Genomic DNA, 15,016 nt, shown 5'->3' on the forward strand with positions numbered 1-15,016 from the left:
TCCTACTTAAGTGAGCGTATATATGTATGTATATGCGCATATGTACATATATAAATTCACGTACTTGTATTTGCATATGCCTTCTTATTGATTATTATTAATTTGATTTACTTGAAGAATTTAAAATAAAACCAAGTTTGTTAATAATACCTGTTGTTTTAATGTTATTATTATTAATTTTTTTATTATATATGAAGGAAAAAATGTATGGTAATATTTACCATATACCTTATAAGATATGTTGTATACTAATATATGTATATAAACATGCATATACATATACAATTTCGCGCAATTTTCAAAAAGAACAAATCTATATGTATACATATCAAATATACGAATCTATTCCGTACGCAAGCAAATGTAAGCTAATGTGCTTGAACTGCAAGCGAGAGCGCGGAACGAACGACAAAGAGCACAATCGGCCCCCGCGTTCGGCAACGTTCGACATCTGGCTCTGTCCTACTTGAGTGAGCATATATATCTATGTATATGCGCATATGTAGGTATATAAATTCACATACTTGTATTTGCATATGCCTTCTTCCTGTGTGCATGGTAATGAACCATTTCTCTGCTGAGAATAGAACGTTTGTGTAAATGTAACTTGATCAATTCCATTGCGATTTCATTTACCTCCTCCTCTATATCCATACAATATATCTATCAAACAAATAAAATTAAAATTTTGTTTTGAAAATTGCAACCATTCCATCAATATTTTCTTATGACGTTGTCACGTTAAACTATCGTCAGTAAACCGACTTTACAGACAACCTCTTTTTTTTTGTTCTAAATTAGCTTTATTCATCAACGTAATTTCCAGCAAAAACAACGCGTTGCTCTAACATTTAAACACCGCTTTTGTAGAACGATTTATATTTTGCCTCAAAAAGATCTCAGTTTCAGCGATAACCTCTTCATTCGAGTGAAATTTCTTACTTTCGAGCATTTTCTTTAAAGTCTGCGAACAACCAGTAGTCGGAGCCAAATTTGGCAAATACGGTCGAAGTGGGGGCAATTCGAAGTTCAATTGACGTAGTTTTGCCATTGTTTTAATTGACTTGTGACACGGTGCGTTGTCTTGATGAAACAAAACAGTGAGCAAACGCGGCACCCACTTTGAACAGCCCCCACTCTCATAGTCAAGTGCTCATGCAATATGAAGCCAACTCGTTCTTTTGATATCTTTACGATGTCAGCGAACTCACGCAACTCTACTTTTGGATCATTCAAACCGATTTTGTGGAGTTTTTTGATGTTTTCTGGCGTTACCAACTCGTTCGGACGTCCACTGCGTTGTGCATCATCGGTGATCGGTGTCTCTACGACCACGTTGGAAGCCAGCAAACCATCGTTTTATTGTTGTTTTCGATGGAGCGGAGTCCTCATAACACTTTTCAAGCCATTGCTTCGCTTGAACGGTATGTTTTCCCATGAAGAAGTAGAGCAAAATTAAAACATGATTTTTTTTTATTCATCGTTTTGAAAATAACTGAAGAAGCGTCACTCTTAGCACAATAACTCACGAACTAATGAATAGAATAGCATGCATTTTTAACAGCTGTCTTCTTAAGGTTAGTACTAACTGAAAAAGAGGTGAATGCAATAAAACTAGTGTCATCTATGTGTCAGGCCCGGGATTTTTCAGCCCATGTGTTAAAGTGAACCCTCGATTAACGTAAGCCCTACGATTCGTTATCGTGATAAAACGCAAAATTCAATGTAAAAAAAAGTTAGTGAGTCACTGAAAAAAAACCTTTGTTGAGAAAATTGGCCATACAGAAATGCTCCATGGATGTAACGAAGAAATGTTGATCATGAAAACGTTCGAAATGTGCTGACGGTTGGAGTCTTATGTGCAGAAACCTCTATATAACAAAGTGTAGAGCGTTGAGTGCACATTGTCAGTCTTGTTTTAATTGTCGGCAAATGAGTAAGTCAGTGATGCGCAAGCCGATTTGCGTACTCAAAAAAATTTCTATAATTGAAAACAAAAAATCAAAACTGCATATTGTTGATCTGGAAAGAAAAATTAAAATCAAACAAGAAAAAACTATCCTTTTAAAATTTAATATTTTTAAATATTTTCATGGATTTTACATTTTTCATTACAAGGAGATTTGATATTCTAGAAATACAATGAAGCTATAGATATAGCGAAGCATTTGTCGAACTTCTGCAACTTCGTTATATCGAAGTTTCACTGCACTTACATTCTCTTAACGGGTAAAACACCATACTCATGAAGGACTTTGTATGGTAATATAATAATCGTAAAATAAATTTTGGGTATTGGTTGTAGATTCATTTCCGACTTCACGGACTTGAATTTAGAATATTGGTTATCCCTGCCAGCCTTTGAGAGTATTGGTGTTATGAAGTAAACATGTTCATAAAAAACCCTGGCTGATCCAAAGCGAAAGGGGAAGGGGCGCACTCATATATTATACTTAGTCTTGCCATAAATTCTATGGCAAATTTTACAATGCATGTGGAGAGAAAAAAGTCGCAGAAAAAAAGTTCCGTTATTTTTGCTTTTGGTCGTGTGCATTATCTACTCATAAATTATACTCAGTTTCGTGGCAAAATTCTCTTGTTAGAAAAGCAGTGGGGAGGTAAGGAAAATCGCATTGCTGTGATTGCATCACTTAAGTGTGGTAAAAAGAAAAGAGAGAATTACGAATTGCTGAAAAAACTTTCGAGAATGTTTGTTTACCGCACGACCAACCGTTTTTCCCAAACGCTTGAAGTGACAGACAGAAAAGGAAGTGGTCGTCCTCGCGTGGTTCGAACCAGTGCAGCCATAAAAACCGTTCGAGAAAGAATTCGCGGAAATCTCCTTAGAAAGAAGATCATCATGTCCACCGAAATGAATGTGCCGACTAGATCCTTGCCAAGACTAATTACAGATGGTCTCCACATGAAAGTCTTCCATTGCTCAACTGGTCACCTCTAGTCTTTTAATAACGCGCTTGAAGAAAATTAGACTCGATAGATTCAAACGCCTTTTTCGGTCCACCAATGACCATGAAAATATAGGTCCTATTATGAGTTGCATTCGATCTTCGATATTCGTTGGTTGTCGAAGATCGAAAATCGAATGTCAATTTGGTATTATGAGCGGTGCAGCCCTGACGAAATTTTCGTTGAATACCGAATTTAGAGTCGAATGCAGTTTTGCTTTCGACTGTGTTGCGTATTGTGGGTAAACTTGTTAAAATGTAAGTTGTTTGCGATTATTTATGGTTTTATAGTAACCAAATAATAAATATATACTAATTTTGTTAATTTTATGCAGGTCGAAAGTCGTGAGTACCAAACAGCAACTAGAAAAACTAGTTGTATTAATGGAAGAGAATCCACAATTTGTAAAAGGGATTTGCAGCAAAGTACATGCAGCAAAAAAATGGGAAGAATTCACAACGGAGCTGAATTGCTTGGGACCACCAATTAGAACGGCAGCAAAATGGATTAAGGTTAATAATGTTTTTTTTTTTTTGTGTGATGTTTATATAAGTACATTTTTCCCTTGGCAGTATGGGCTGACATGAAGTCAAAAGCGAAAAAAAAAAATGTCGCAAAACAAAGCTGAGCTCCGAGCAACAGGTGGGGGCCCTAACAAACTTCAGGGACTTTCAAATACTGAAGAAAGCATAATCGGTTTGCTGCAATTTGATGTCTGCATAAATCCGCCTGGGGTGGAATTTGCCCTGGATACAACTACCAGTGACCAGTTCACAGTTTTGTCCGCGTCAAATCCCAGCCCAGAGCTTCTGGTCCAAAACTATGAGGAAAGTGAAGCCAATTTAAATTTAAATGTTCACGAGGAGCCAGCAGGAAAAACCAGAACAAACAAAAAGTCTCAAAAAGCAGAGAGATTGAGGTTACTGGAGTTGCAGACTGATGGCCAAAAACAATTTTATGAACAAATGATATCTACATTGCACAAAATCAAGCAAAGTGCTGCAGAAACAGCGAAATACTCAAAAAAAAATTACGAGTTAAAAAAAAACGCAACCGACGAACTCTTGCAACTAAAACGGGAGAAATTGCGCGTTTACAAAGAAGAAGTTCTGAGGAAGCAACAAGACCGCAGATCAAAACTACAATTAAAAGTAGCGATTTTAAAGATCAAAAAGAAATTGCTATCGAAATAATTTTTATACTTAGTGTTAAGGAAACTGAAGTGATATTTTTTGTTTTATATTAGTATAAGGAAAAGACTGTATATATTTAAAGTAGGTTAAACAAATGAATTAATGTTTTTTATTAAAGAAATGAGATTGATTTTGAACTAAATAGCAAATTGAAATACGTAGAACTGAAATACATATTTTTTTCGAATAACGAATAACTGAATAAAGAAAATTTATAACAAAAATAAAACAGAAACTGTGGCATAAAGGTTTCTATTTAATACTTTTTAGATTTTTTTATAATATTCTAAGAATTTCATTTCTTATGTTTTCTGCTTCTCCGTTATTTGACTCCACTTCAATATCTTCAGCATCATCGTTGGGTATTTGCTATAAAAATGTGCTTTTCTTTGTTGCAGATCAGCCTCTGTGCTACTAAATTTTACCCATCTTTAGCAAATATAATTTTCCAGGACATCTATTATTTCTGATAGCACAACAGACACAGTGGGTTGAGCAAGTCCTATCATACCTTCATTACCAATACTCATTTGGTACGATCCCTGAGCACAAAATCGCAGAACTGTGGCTAGCTTTAAAATATTAGGAATCGATTTGGCTCGGGTGCACTGCTGCAACTGGTTTTCTGTAGTGGACAGTAGGTTCACAAACGCCTCTTTAGATAATCTAAAGTTCTTTAAAAATCTGTAAGGAAATTTCTATAATATTAAGTACGTCAACACATTTTGAAAATTCTGAACTTACTCAGTGGAAGCCATTTCTAGGGGGTTGGAGGCGTCCCTCAACTGTTTTCTCCTTCTAGCTAGTTCCACTAATCTTTCATCGTCCGATGAATCGTCGCACCACAACTCCGTTGTACTCATTTTCACATAAATTACTTTTTTTAACTTTTAAAAATAATGTTAGCAAAGAATTTTAACACAATCGGGTTTTCTTTTATTTTGATTTGCTGTATCAGCTGAGAAAAAATTATCTATTGTAAATGCGTCGAGCGATCGAAATTCACAATAGTCCTATTCTTCAACGAATGAGCACCATAATACCAAATGAAAATTCGTTCGATCAGCACTTTCGACTACAGTCGAAGATCGAATGTTGCTCATAATAGGGGCCATAATATTATTTTCACCGATGAGAAAATTTTCACTGTTGAAGAGGTTTTTAATAGGCAAAAACGACAAAATCTATGCTAAATCTGCTAAAAACGAAAAAATTGTTGTTCCAAGGGTTCAGCGTGGCCACCATCCAGCCTCCGTAATAGTTTGGTGGGGAGTATCTTGTAAAGGCGTTACCATCTCTTAATTCATGCGAAAAAGAGTTTAAGGCCGGGGTGAAAGTGTACCAGGAGGTGGTCTTAGAGACGTGGTGAAGCAGTTGAGTAGCACTTTCTTCAATGGAGAGCGTTGGATCTTCCAGCAAGATTTCGCTTCAGCCCATAAAGCAAAAACCATCCAGCAGTGGCTAAAAACAATATTCCTGGGGTCATAGCCGCAGAAGATTGACCGTCTGGAAGTACAGATCTGAATCGGTTGGACTACAGTTTGTGGCCAGAATTGGGAAACATGGTCTGTCGAACGGCTCACAGAAAGTTCGAGAGCCTCAAACAGTTTTCGGTTCGAGCAGTGACGTCAATATCCATGGAAACCGTGCGTGCTGCAATAGCTGAAGGTCTAATCGTTTGAACCAATGCATTATTATGATTATTATTATTATATCTTATATACATTCTTATTATATACAATATAAATTACTTTTTATATGTCTTAATGTTTTTTTAACAAATAAAAATATTTCTCAACTTAAAAACGTACTAAAAAGTCATTTATCACGCCAAAAGTTCTTATGACCGCTCTTCCTACGCGGCGGGACCACTGTGCAATGGGGATCGTTTCGAATGAAATTTTAAAATTTTATTCTTTAATATTTACATGATTAAATAAAACTAAAAGTATTCTAATCTTACATCTATAACAGGACTTAACATGTAACAGAACTTATGGCATATAAGTATATAAACATATGTACAGGGTGGGCCAAATAAGACCTACTAATGACTAAAGACTACTGCCTAGCAGTATGCGCAGTTGCTCCATCTTGTTGAAAGCACAAATTAGGATACTGCTCCGCCATTGGCCGCAACAAGTTTTTAATCAATGTTCTGTAAGAAGTTCCTGAAATCGATTCCGGTGTTTCATCCTCATTTTCGAAGAAATATGGACCGATAACTCTAGTGGCCATAACACCGCACCAAACAGTACATTTAGATGGTTGCAACTGGTGTTGGTGTGTTGCCCTTGGATTTTCAGAGCCCCACAATCTACAGTTTTGTTTGTTGACATAACCATTTAAATGGAAATGCGCTTCATCCGACATCAAAATATTATTTAAAAAATCAATTTGTGTGGCTAATTGTGTAAGAATAGAAAACTCGGGTTCCATAATAAATTTCCAACAATTCAATTATAACCTACAAAAAGACCAAAATAATTATGTCAAAAAATAAAAAAAGTTATTTGTGCTTAACAGTAGTAGGTCTTATTTGGCCCACCCTGTATTAGTTTAGGGAAAAATTAGTTCATTATTTTTGTCGGTCATCTTCGACTTTTTCAGTGATTTTACCAACATTTTCGGTATTGTCTTTAACATCAAAAATTCCTTAACGGAATCGACCAAACCAAAATTGCACGTAATTAGCTGCTACAGTATCGACACCATTAGCCCCATTCAAAATTTTAGCGGCCTGACTTGCATTTTCGCCTTTATCAAAAAAATGTAAAATGTACTGGACTTTCTCCTTATTGACTTTCATTGTTAACACCCTGTGACTCACAACTGAATGGAACAAAGAAAAAACAGTAAACGAATTTTTTTAGTGTCAAATGTCACCTTGACGACGAACATACATTTTAAATTGTTTGATCGATAGTTAACGAGATATTGATCGCTGCAGCCATCTACCGAGAATATAAAGGATTTAATTTTTCCAAAGAGGGGCGCAAAATTAATCACTTTGTCAGAAGGTTTATAATTTTTTCAAATGGGGTCACACGTCAATCACAGTTGACACTTGTGAACCAGACAGCTGTAGTATAGAAACAGACAAGCAATGGAGCGCGCAAAAGTCAATCTAAAGATTTTCATAACTCAAAATCATTTTTTTCATTTACTAAAAAAAGGTATTCTCAAAAAAAATTGGATTAATTTTTCGCCACCTTATTACCTCAAAACTGTTTATTTTTTTCTTCTTTTGTTTTTATCTACAAGTACAAAAATGGCAAGAATTTCTTCATTATGCGCCGAAGCGTTAACGATTCATGGCTTTGCTAAAATATTGTGACATATTGTCTATCAACCGCATCTTTGCGACCATTTTTGGGTTCACAATATTTAAACGATTAATACAGTTTTTGAATTGATTTCATTCAGTAGCCACGCATGCGCACATTTTCGTACAAAGCGCCACGCCAAGCTTCATTCTCATTTTTCTTCTCCTCCCTTTTATGTCAGGTATAATCAAGTTCAGCCAGTTTAATTAATAACGTAATATTTTACCGCCACTTGACAGTCTAATTTGTGATTTTTTATTGTCTGACAACGCTCACATCAACAATGAAATATTTGCTACGGGAATGCGCGTTTGCTTTTTTGTATTGTCGTAAGTTTCGCTGTCTTTTTTGCATGCATACATACACACACAAGTATATAATCATTTACTTATTTTCTTTATTCTTTTCAGTTGCCTTTTGCTCCGTAATTTATTTGCTCAAATTAAATTTGCATTAATTTGTTAGTTCATTTGTACGCGTACCTGTCGCTGCCCAAGCAACCCAATACTCATCCTCATACAAGATTTCACCGACCACTTCGTCTTTCATGTTGTTGGTTGTTTTTGTTTTTTGTTGTCGTGGCTGTTTAATATGTGTGTTGTCAGCCCTGTGCTGATTTAAAAACTCATAAATTAAGTTAATTCCGTGTGGGTTTCATTAATTTTCTTATCCAACAGCAAATAATTAATGCACGCAGTAAACCATATAAGTAATAAAGTATATTAATTTGCGATTATAAGTGAGATTTAGTGACTATATGCAGATTTGCATATTTGTATCTGTTTTTAAAAAATGTAATCGCTAATCAAAGCTTATAAGTCGAATGAGAAATCGCCATTAAAAATCATTTTCATAGACGCTTCAATAATTTTTCGCTTCCCCGTGCATTAGGCTCAATGTATGAGTAAGGTAGGGTTGGGCAGCAGTAGACAGACGGCCGGATCGACTATATCGGGTATCATTCCACTAGATGTAATGGCCTCTGAACTGGGTAGAGTCTACGACAAATCCAAAAGTCTAAACAGGCGACTAACGGCAGAACAGCGTAAGGAAGAAAGACGGGGGAGCATGATTGAGTGGCAAAATCGCTGGGATCTAGCGACAAAGGGGAGGTGGACGCATAAACTTATCAGATGCGTGCAGGCTTGGGTTGAGAGGGGACATGGAGACACAGATTACTACCTGACACAGTTCCTGACGAGACATGGATGCTATAGAGAGTATCTGTAAAGATTCGGCCACGAGGACGCAGCAGACTGCTCGTTCTGCGGCAACGGTAGTGAGAACGTGGAACATGTCTTCTTCTCCTGCCCGAGATACACATCTGAAAGAATGTCCATTGAAGAAATCATAAAATAAAGAATAACCCCGGGCAACATTGTCATATGCTGCAATCGAAGTTGGTGTGAACCAAAATTAGAGAATGGTCCGCAAACGCGTTACAGGAGCTGCGGAAAAAGGAATGGGTAGGGGAGACCGGGGATGGTTGACTAACTTTTGACTTAAGCTCGTATATCTCTAATGTTTAATTTAATATAACAAAAACAACAATTGCTACCGATAAAAGAACTATTCAGGTACCTAAAATACTATAATTTGACCTATATATTCACTATTATAATACTTATTTTGCTGATTTTATAAACCCCTGGCGCTTGGTCAACCTACCCCATGTCCGGGGGCAATCGTTACTAAAGTGCCTCTTTCAGCCGATGTCACTTTCCCCAAGTTTTTAATACCTCGGCGAGCTATGACTCTATTAGGCACGTGAACTGTTGTAAGTCCCGTCTCATCAACATTCCTGATATCACCTGGGCTAAGATTTAATCGTTCGTAAACTGTTTTCAAATTACCAAAAAAATAATTTACGTTTTTCTGGTTGAACGACGTAGCTCTAGACAGGCTCGTAGCTTGAGGTGATCTTATTGATAATGGGGGGATGACGTTTTAAAAAATTACCAAGCCAATCTTCGCCAGCCATTAATTTTGTTTTCCAAGATTCAGGCATAGTTTTATTATTCTTTTTTGTGTATTCAAATGCAAACTTGCGTGTCTCATACGGTGTCAATCCATAATAAATATCAGCAGCCGCCTTCAAATAAGCTGCCCGTTTGTTTTCTTTGTCATCGCTAAATATCTGCCTATTTCTTATGTACCCGGCCGTGTCCAGGGTCAAATCAGCTCTCGTGAGGTTAGGATTACTTTCTAACTTATTTTTTAGTTTAGTTACATAACGATGCAACGTTTTGTACGGGATTTGATATTGCTTTGACATGGCGTTTATGCTTTCATTATCAAAAATAATCGCGTGGCAAGCTCTTTCTATGATATTTTTTGGAGAATTACCCCTTTCAGATTTTCTTTTGTAAGTCCTCATTGTCTGTAAAAATACAACAGTAAATTAGAATGTGACAGAAGTTTATAGAGCAATTCCATGAGAGATGATCATGAAAGTAGGAGCGACTGGGGTTGGTTGACTAATTAGTCAACCTGCCCCGAACAAAATTTGTCAACCAGCCCCTAACGCCATTTTTCATTTTAATTGCTCATAATATGCAAACCCTGGCACTAACATAGGAGCAATACTGCGTTATATATAGTAGAACTATTATGTTTTTATTTGGCATAAGAACAAAATTGTTTCTAACAGATACATATGCAATATAACAAAAAAAGTACGAGCTAAAAAAATTACTTATCGAGAACAAAAACACAACATGTGATCTCACTCACGAACGCCTTGCGACTGCCGCGGCTCACTTCGCACAAGTTCGCGGATCATGGGGAGGCATCGATATTCATGATTGGTTAATGAAAATCACGTGATGATGACGAGTTATTGTTACTTAGTCTACCTGCCCCTATAGCCAACCATCCCCGGTCTCCCCTACTCAGTAAACAAAGAAGACAAAAAAGTAATGAAGGGTAGACGGAGACAGAAATATAAATGAAGAGCCATACTGGCTAGCTTGACCCTGCGATGCAAAGATTAAACGGCGGTACCGCAGGGCAAACTAAAGCTACAGAGGTCGGCGTTAGGGTTTAGTACGTAGGTGTACTGTTTCGCAAGTCCAGTTTAGTAGTAATACTGACTGTGCGTGGTCCGGAATGAGGTGCACCTGCTATAATATTAATTCGTGGACACATTATTTAAAAAATTAAAAGAAATAAAAACGTAATTTTATGTAAAAATATGAACAATTTTTATTACTAAGCTAAATATATTATTCACTGGTATTGTTGCTGTAAAAACTGAATATAAATATTCAAAAGACGTGAAATTCATATTCGTTCTCCTTAAGTAATTAGTTTAGTAGAGGTTAGGCCGGGTCGATTTGTGGAGAGGCAAAAAACTCGAAAAAATAGATATTATAAATAAATAATAAATATTATTATAAATAAATAAAAATAAAGAAAAAAAATAGCCATTTAGCTGATTTTTTCATGTAAAGGCAAAAAATGGTGATATTTTGAAATTGGGGGACATCAGAATTCGTTTTAGAGGTATGGTTCCTTCGGCAAAGTTTTTTATTTTGATCCCTAGAATATGATTTTCATAGAGCAGTGGGCGATTTTAAAATCGACCCGCCCTAGTAGAGCTAGTCTGAGACGATCGAGGAAATCAGCTAACCTTTTCTTTTTAATGTCATTTTATTTATTTTGGCTGGCTGAAAACAAAAAACGCTTGAACTTATTTTTATTTTAGTAAAACTAAAAACGGCTAAGTTTAACTCAATAATATGGCTTTAGGTAACTCAACTAGAACTCAAGTTTGCCGCTGAGCACCTGGAGTTCTTGTCCAGTTTATAGTATACTAACAAACCCTGCCCCCTTCGCTGGGCACACTAAAATAGAATAGATATGGTTTAGAACAGAAAATATATGATTTTCATATTATTTATTTCTTTATTCTTTATTCAAGCGCTTTGGCATAAACAATATTTTTTGTTTTTCTATTTGGTTTTGAGTAAATATAAAATATAAATTGAAAATCAGGAAAAAAGAAGATTGTTTTTAAATTTCAAATCCACGCATATGAATAAACAATCGTCTTTTTTTCCTGATCATCCATGCATTTTTCGTTTCAATTTATATGTTTTATTAAGCATTGGATCTTTTTTAACCATTATCCATTTATATTTTTCAAAAAAAAAAAAACGAAAAAAAATGTTTTTCCACGAACACATAATTTCATTCGGATTTCACATTAAATTCTCAAATTTCGTAAGAAATTATTCACTGTTCCGAAATCCACTCCAAAAAAATTCACAAACAATTTTTACATGTTGCACTTACGTTTTTTCCTTATGGCATCCAAATCAGAAAGAAATATTGACACATTGTAACTCACACTGTCAATTTGACAGTTCAGTTCCGCCCCAAGCGTTAAAAAAGTAAGCGAGATTATGGCTGGTTCAAAAGAACGCTGTACCCGTTGCCAGTGCTCCGAATTACAACCAAACTTTACGAAACCCATTTTCAATACTTACTTAACAATCTGCGTAAGTTTGGTTTAATTCGGTGCAAAGACACGGCGGGTCCACGTTTTGGCATATATTTCGAGACCCTAGTCATCAATAGGTATGAAAATTACCCCGTATTAAAGCACTTATCAACAGCTTTCATTTGATATCCATATTGTACAAACACATTCTAGGGTCCACGTTTTGGTCTCTATCTCGAGACCCTAGTCACGGAGCGGATGGAAATACTCTGAACTAAAGCATTCACCAACAGCTTCCATTTGATACCTAATTGTACATACACAACCAAAGGTTACCCGGGTCCACGTTTTGACCTATATCTCGAGACCCCAGTCACGGAGCGGCATGAAAAATACTCTGTACTAAAGCATTCACCAACAGCTTTCATTTGATACCCATATTGTACATACCCAACCAAAGGTTACCCGGGTCCACGTTTTGACCTATATCTCGAGACCCCAGTCACGGAGCGGCATGAAAAATACTCTGTACTAAAGCATTCACCAACAGCTTCAATTTGATATCCATATTGTACAAACACATTCTAGGGTCCACGTTTTGGTCTCTATCTCGAGACCCTAGTCACGGAGTGGCATGAAAAATACTCTGGACTAAAGAATTCACCAACAGCTTCCATTTGATACCCATATTGTATATACACATCCGAAGGTTACCCGGGCCCACGTTTTGACCTATATCTCGAGCCCTATTTCCAAAACAAAATATAATCCATGTTACTCGTGGATGATGTAGCTTTCGAATGGTGAAAGAATTTTTAAAATCGGTCCAGTAGTTTTTGAGCCTATTCATTACAACCAAACAAACAAAGTTTTCCTCTTTATAATATTAGTATAGATATAGATATGTATATATATAATTCGCACGTAAACCCTTTTTGGGTTTTTGGCCGAGCTCCTCCTCGTATTTGTGGCATGGCGTCTTGATGTTGTTCCTCAAATGGAGAGACCTACAGTTTCTAGCCGAAATATTTTTTATGAGGTGCTTTTTTATAGCAGAAATACACACGGAGGTCTGCCATTGCTTGCCGAGGAGTTAAGAAACACTTTTTCTATCATTTGAAGTTTCATGCGTGCAGATTCGACTCGCCCACTTCCGCATGATAGTGACGCATCGACCCATTCGGCTACGGCAGCCACCAGTTTAGGAACCCGTTTATAGTCATACTAGGATTGCGACTAATATACGAGTTTCCAGCAGGATACGAATTTTATTTCATCTATCCGGAGTTTTCTATTTTGTTTTTCTTAAATGGGTTACTAGAAAATTTTCAGAAAAGTAAAATTTGTGATAAAGTATTAATTACTGAGTGTTGTGCGCTCTTACGTCCCTAACTGCTAACGAAAATATATAAAAAAATTCTTAAAAAAAGTGAAGTCTTATCTGAGGCAGATTTAACACTTTCTTATTCCTTCGTTTATTCTTTTATTATTGTTGGACTTTTAAGCCAACTCCGAACGTCAGATGGTTTCATGAGGAGCTTTTCCATGGCAGAGATACACTCGGAAGCTTACCATTGCTTGCCGAGGAGTTCTTTTTCTATCATTTCAAGTTGTATGCCCGGAGATTCGACCCGCGCACTTTCGCATGATAATGACACATCGACCCATAGATATTTGGCTACTGACAGCTGCTGTAAAAAATATTGCCAAAGATACTAACTTTGTATTAAAAAACAAATAATAATCACGCAAATTATCCACAAAAACGCCCTTCGGGATATTTGTAAATATAATCAAAACAATTATTTTGATTTGCTTTATTGTAGCAAAGGGGATTTTTTAAAAAGATTTAACTAAGTTTTAAAAGAAACATTTTAGATATTACACATTTTAGCCCATCAGGTAGAATTGCCGCAGTCTTGAACTTTATATAATTGCACTAGTTAATGACCTCCATGATCGTCGTGACCACCATGATGATGAATGCCAACGCCATGTTCTTGTTTGATTGAGAAACCACTAGAGTGGCTGCTGTGACCACCAACATGTCCATGACCATGACCATGACCATGTCCATGTTCATCTCCGTAGCTATGACCGCCATCATCTCCTCCATGGCCACCGTCGTGGGATTCGACCTCAGCGTGTCCACCGTAGTAGCTGGTGTGTCCATGGTCGGCTACATGCTCGTGTGTAGGTTCACGGTGCACCACGGCATGGAAGCCGCTGTGTTTGTCAGCAGTATAGTGGACAGTTCGCTTATGACCATCCGCATCGATCAACTCGTAATGGCCGGATACCTTATGACCATCACGCTTTTCGCTGTGCCCTTTCACATCACCTGTCTTCTTATCCTTAACACCATAGCTGAAATGATACTCAGCATGCGAGTCGCTGCCATCACCATGCTCATGTCCATGATGACCATGATCACCATGATGATCGTCATGTGAAACTAAATGTACTGAAGCGTGGCTAGATCCACCACTATGAACTTCAAATCCATGACCACCACCATGTCCTCCATGACCGCCATCATGTCCATGATGTCCATATGGCGTGGCGTTTATCGCTGTCAATGCGAGGCAACAGGTGAGCGCAGCGAAAATCTGATTGAAAGAGAAAGAAAGGAAAACAGGTACATAAAGGAGTATGCAGTATTATTTTTATACAGGAGTAATACAATGTTGGGTTTGAACTCACCTTAATGGCCATTGTCCCAAACTAAGTTACGAGCTGTGATAGGTCTTGACGAACTGTGCTTATGGTAACATTGACCTGAGCTTTTATACCGCAAGTCCCATGTCCGAATGTACGTATTTTTTTTTTATTTTTTGTATGTATTTCACACTATTTTGCTTCACTATCCAATGCACCTCAAATGGCTGAAGGTGAAACTATTCGGTAATTGCAAAAACGGCCACGCCTACCAAACTATGAACAGTAAAACTAAGTTCAGCAAATGGGCATACGAATATACTCGTACTTATGTTTTACTAGTAATTAGTGATTATCTACTGTTAATTTTTGGCTGTCTTTGATATTCTCTTCTTTCACTTTTTCTGAATGTACAGTAATCCCCCTAC

At 36.8% G+C, this 15,016-nt stretch overlaps 1 protein-coding gene across 1 annotated transcript; it reads right to left on the reverse strand.

Annotated features, from left to right (window-relative positions):
- Positions 1–13,873: 13,873 nt before the first annotated feature.
- Positions 13,874–14,703, reverse strand: LOC129249367 (histidine-rich glycoprotein-like). The gene is made up of 2 exons (XM_054889157.1): positions 14,634–14,703; positions 13,874–14,539 (listed from the first exon to the last, which is right to left on the reverse strand). The coding sequence occupies exons 1-2, from the start codon at positions 14,643–14,645 to the stop codon at positions 13,874–13,876; spliced, it is 678 nt and encodes a 225-aa protein (XP_054745132.1). The 5' UTR covers positions 14,646–14,703.
- Positions 14,704–15,016: the final 313 nt, after the last annotated feature.

This window comes from Anastrepha obliqua, chromosome 5 (assembly GCF_027943255.1).
Source record: "Anastrepha obliqua isolate idAnaObli1 chromosome 5, idAnaObli1_1.0, whole genome shotgun sequence".
NCBI lineage: Eukaryota > Metazoa > Arthropoda > Insecta > Diptera > Tephritidae > Anastrepha > Anastrepha obliqua.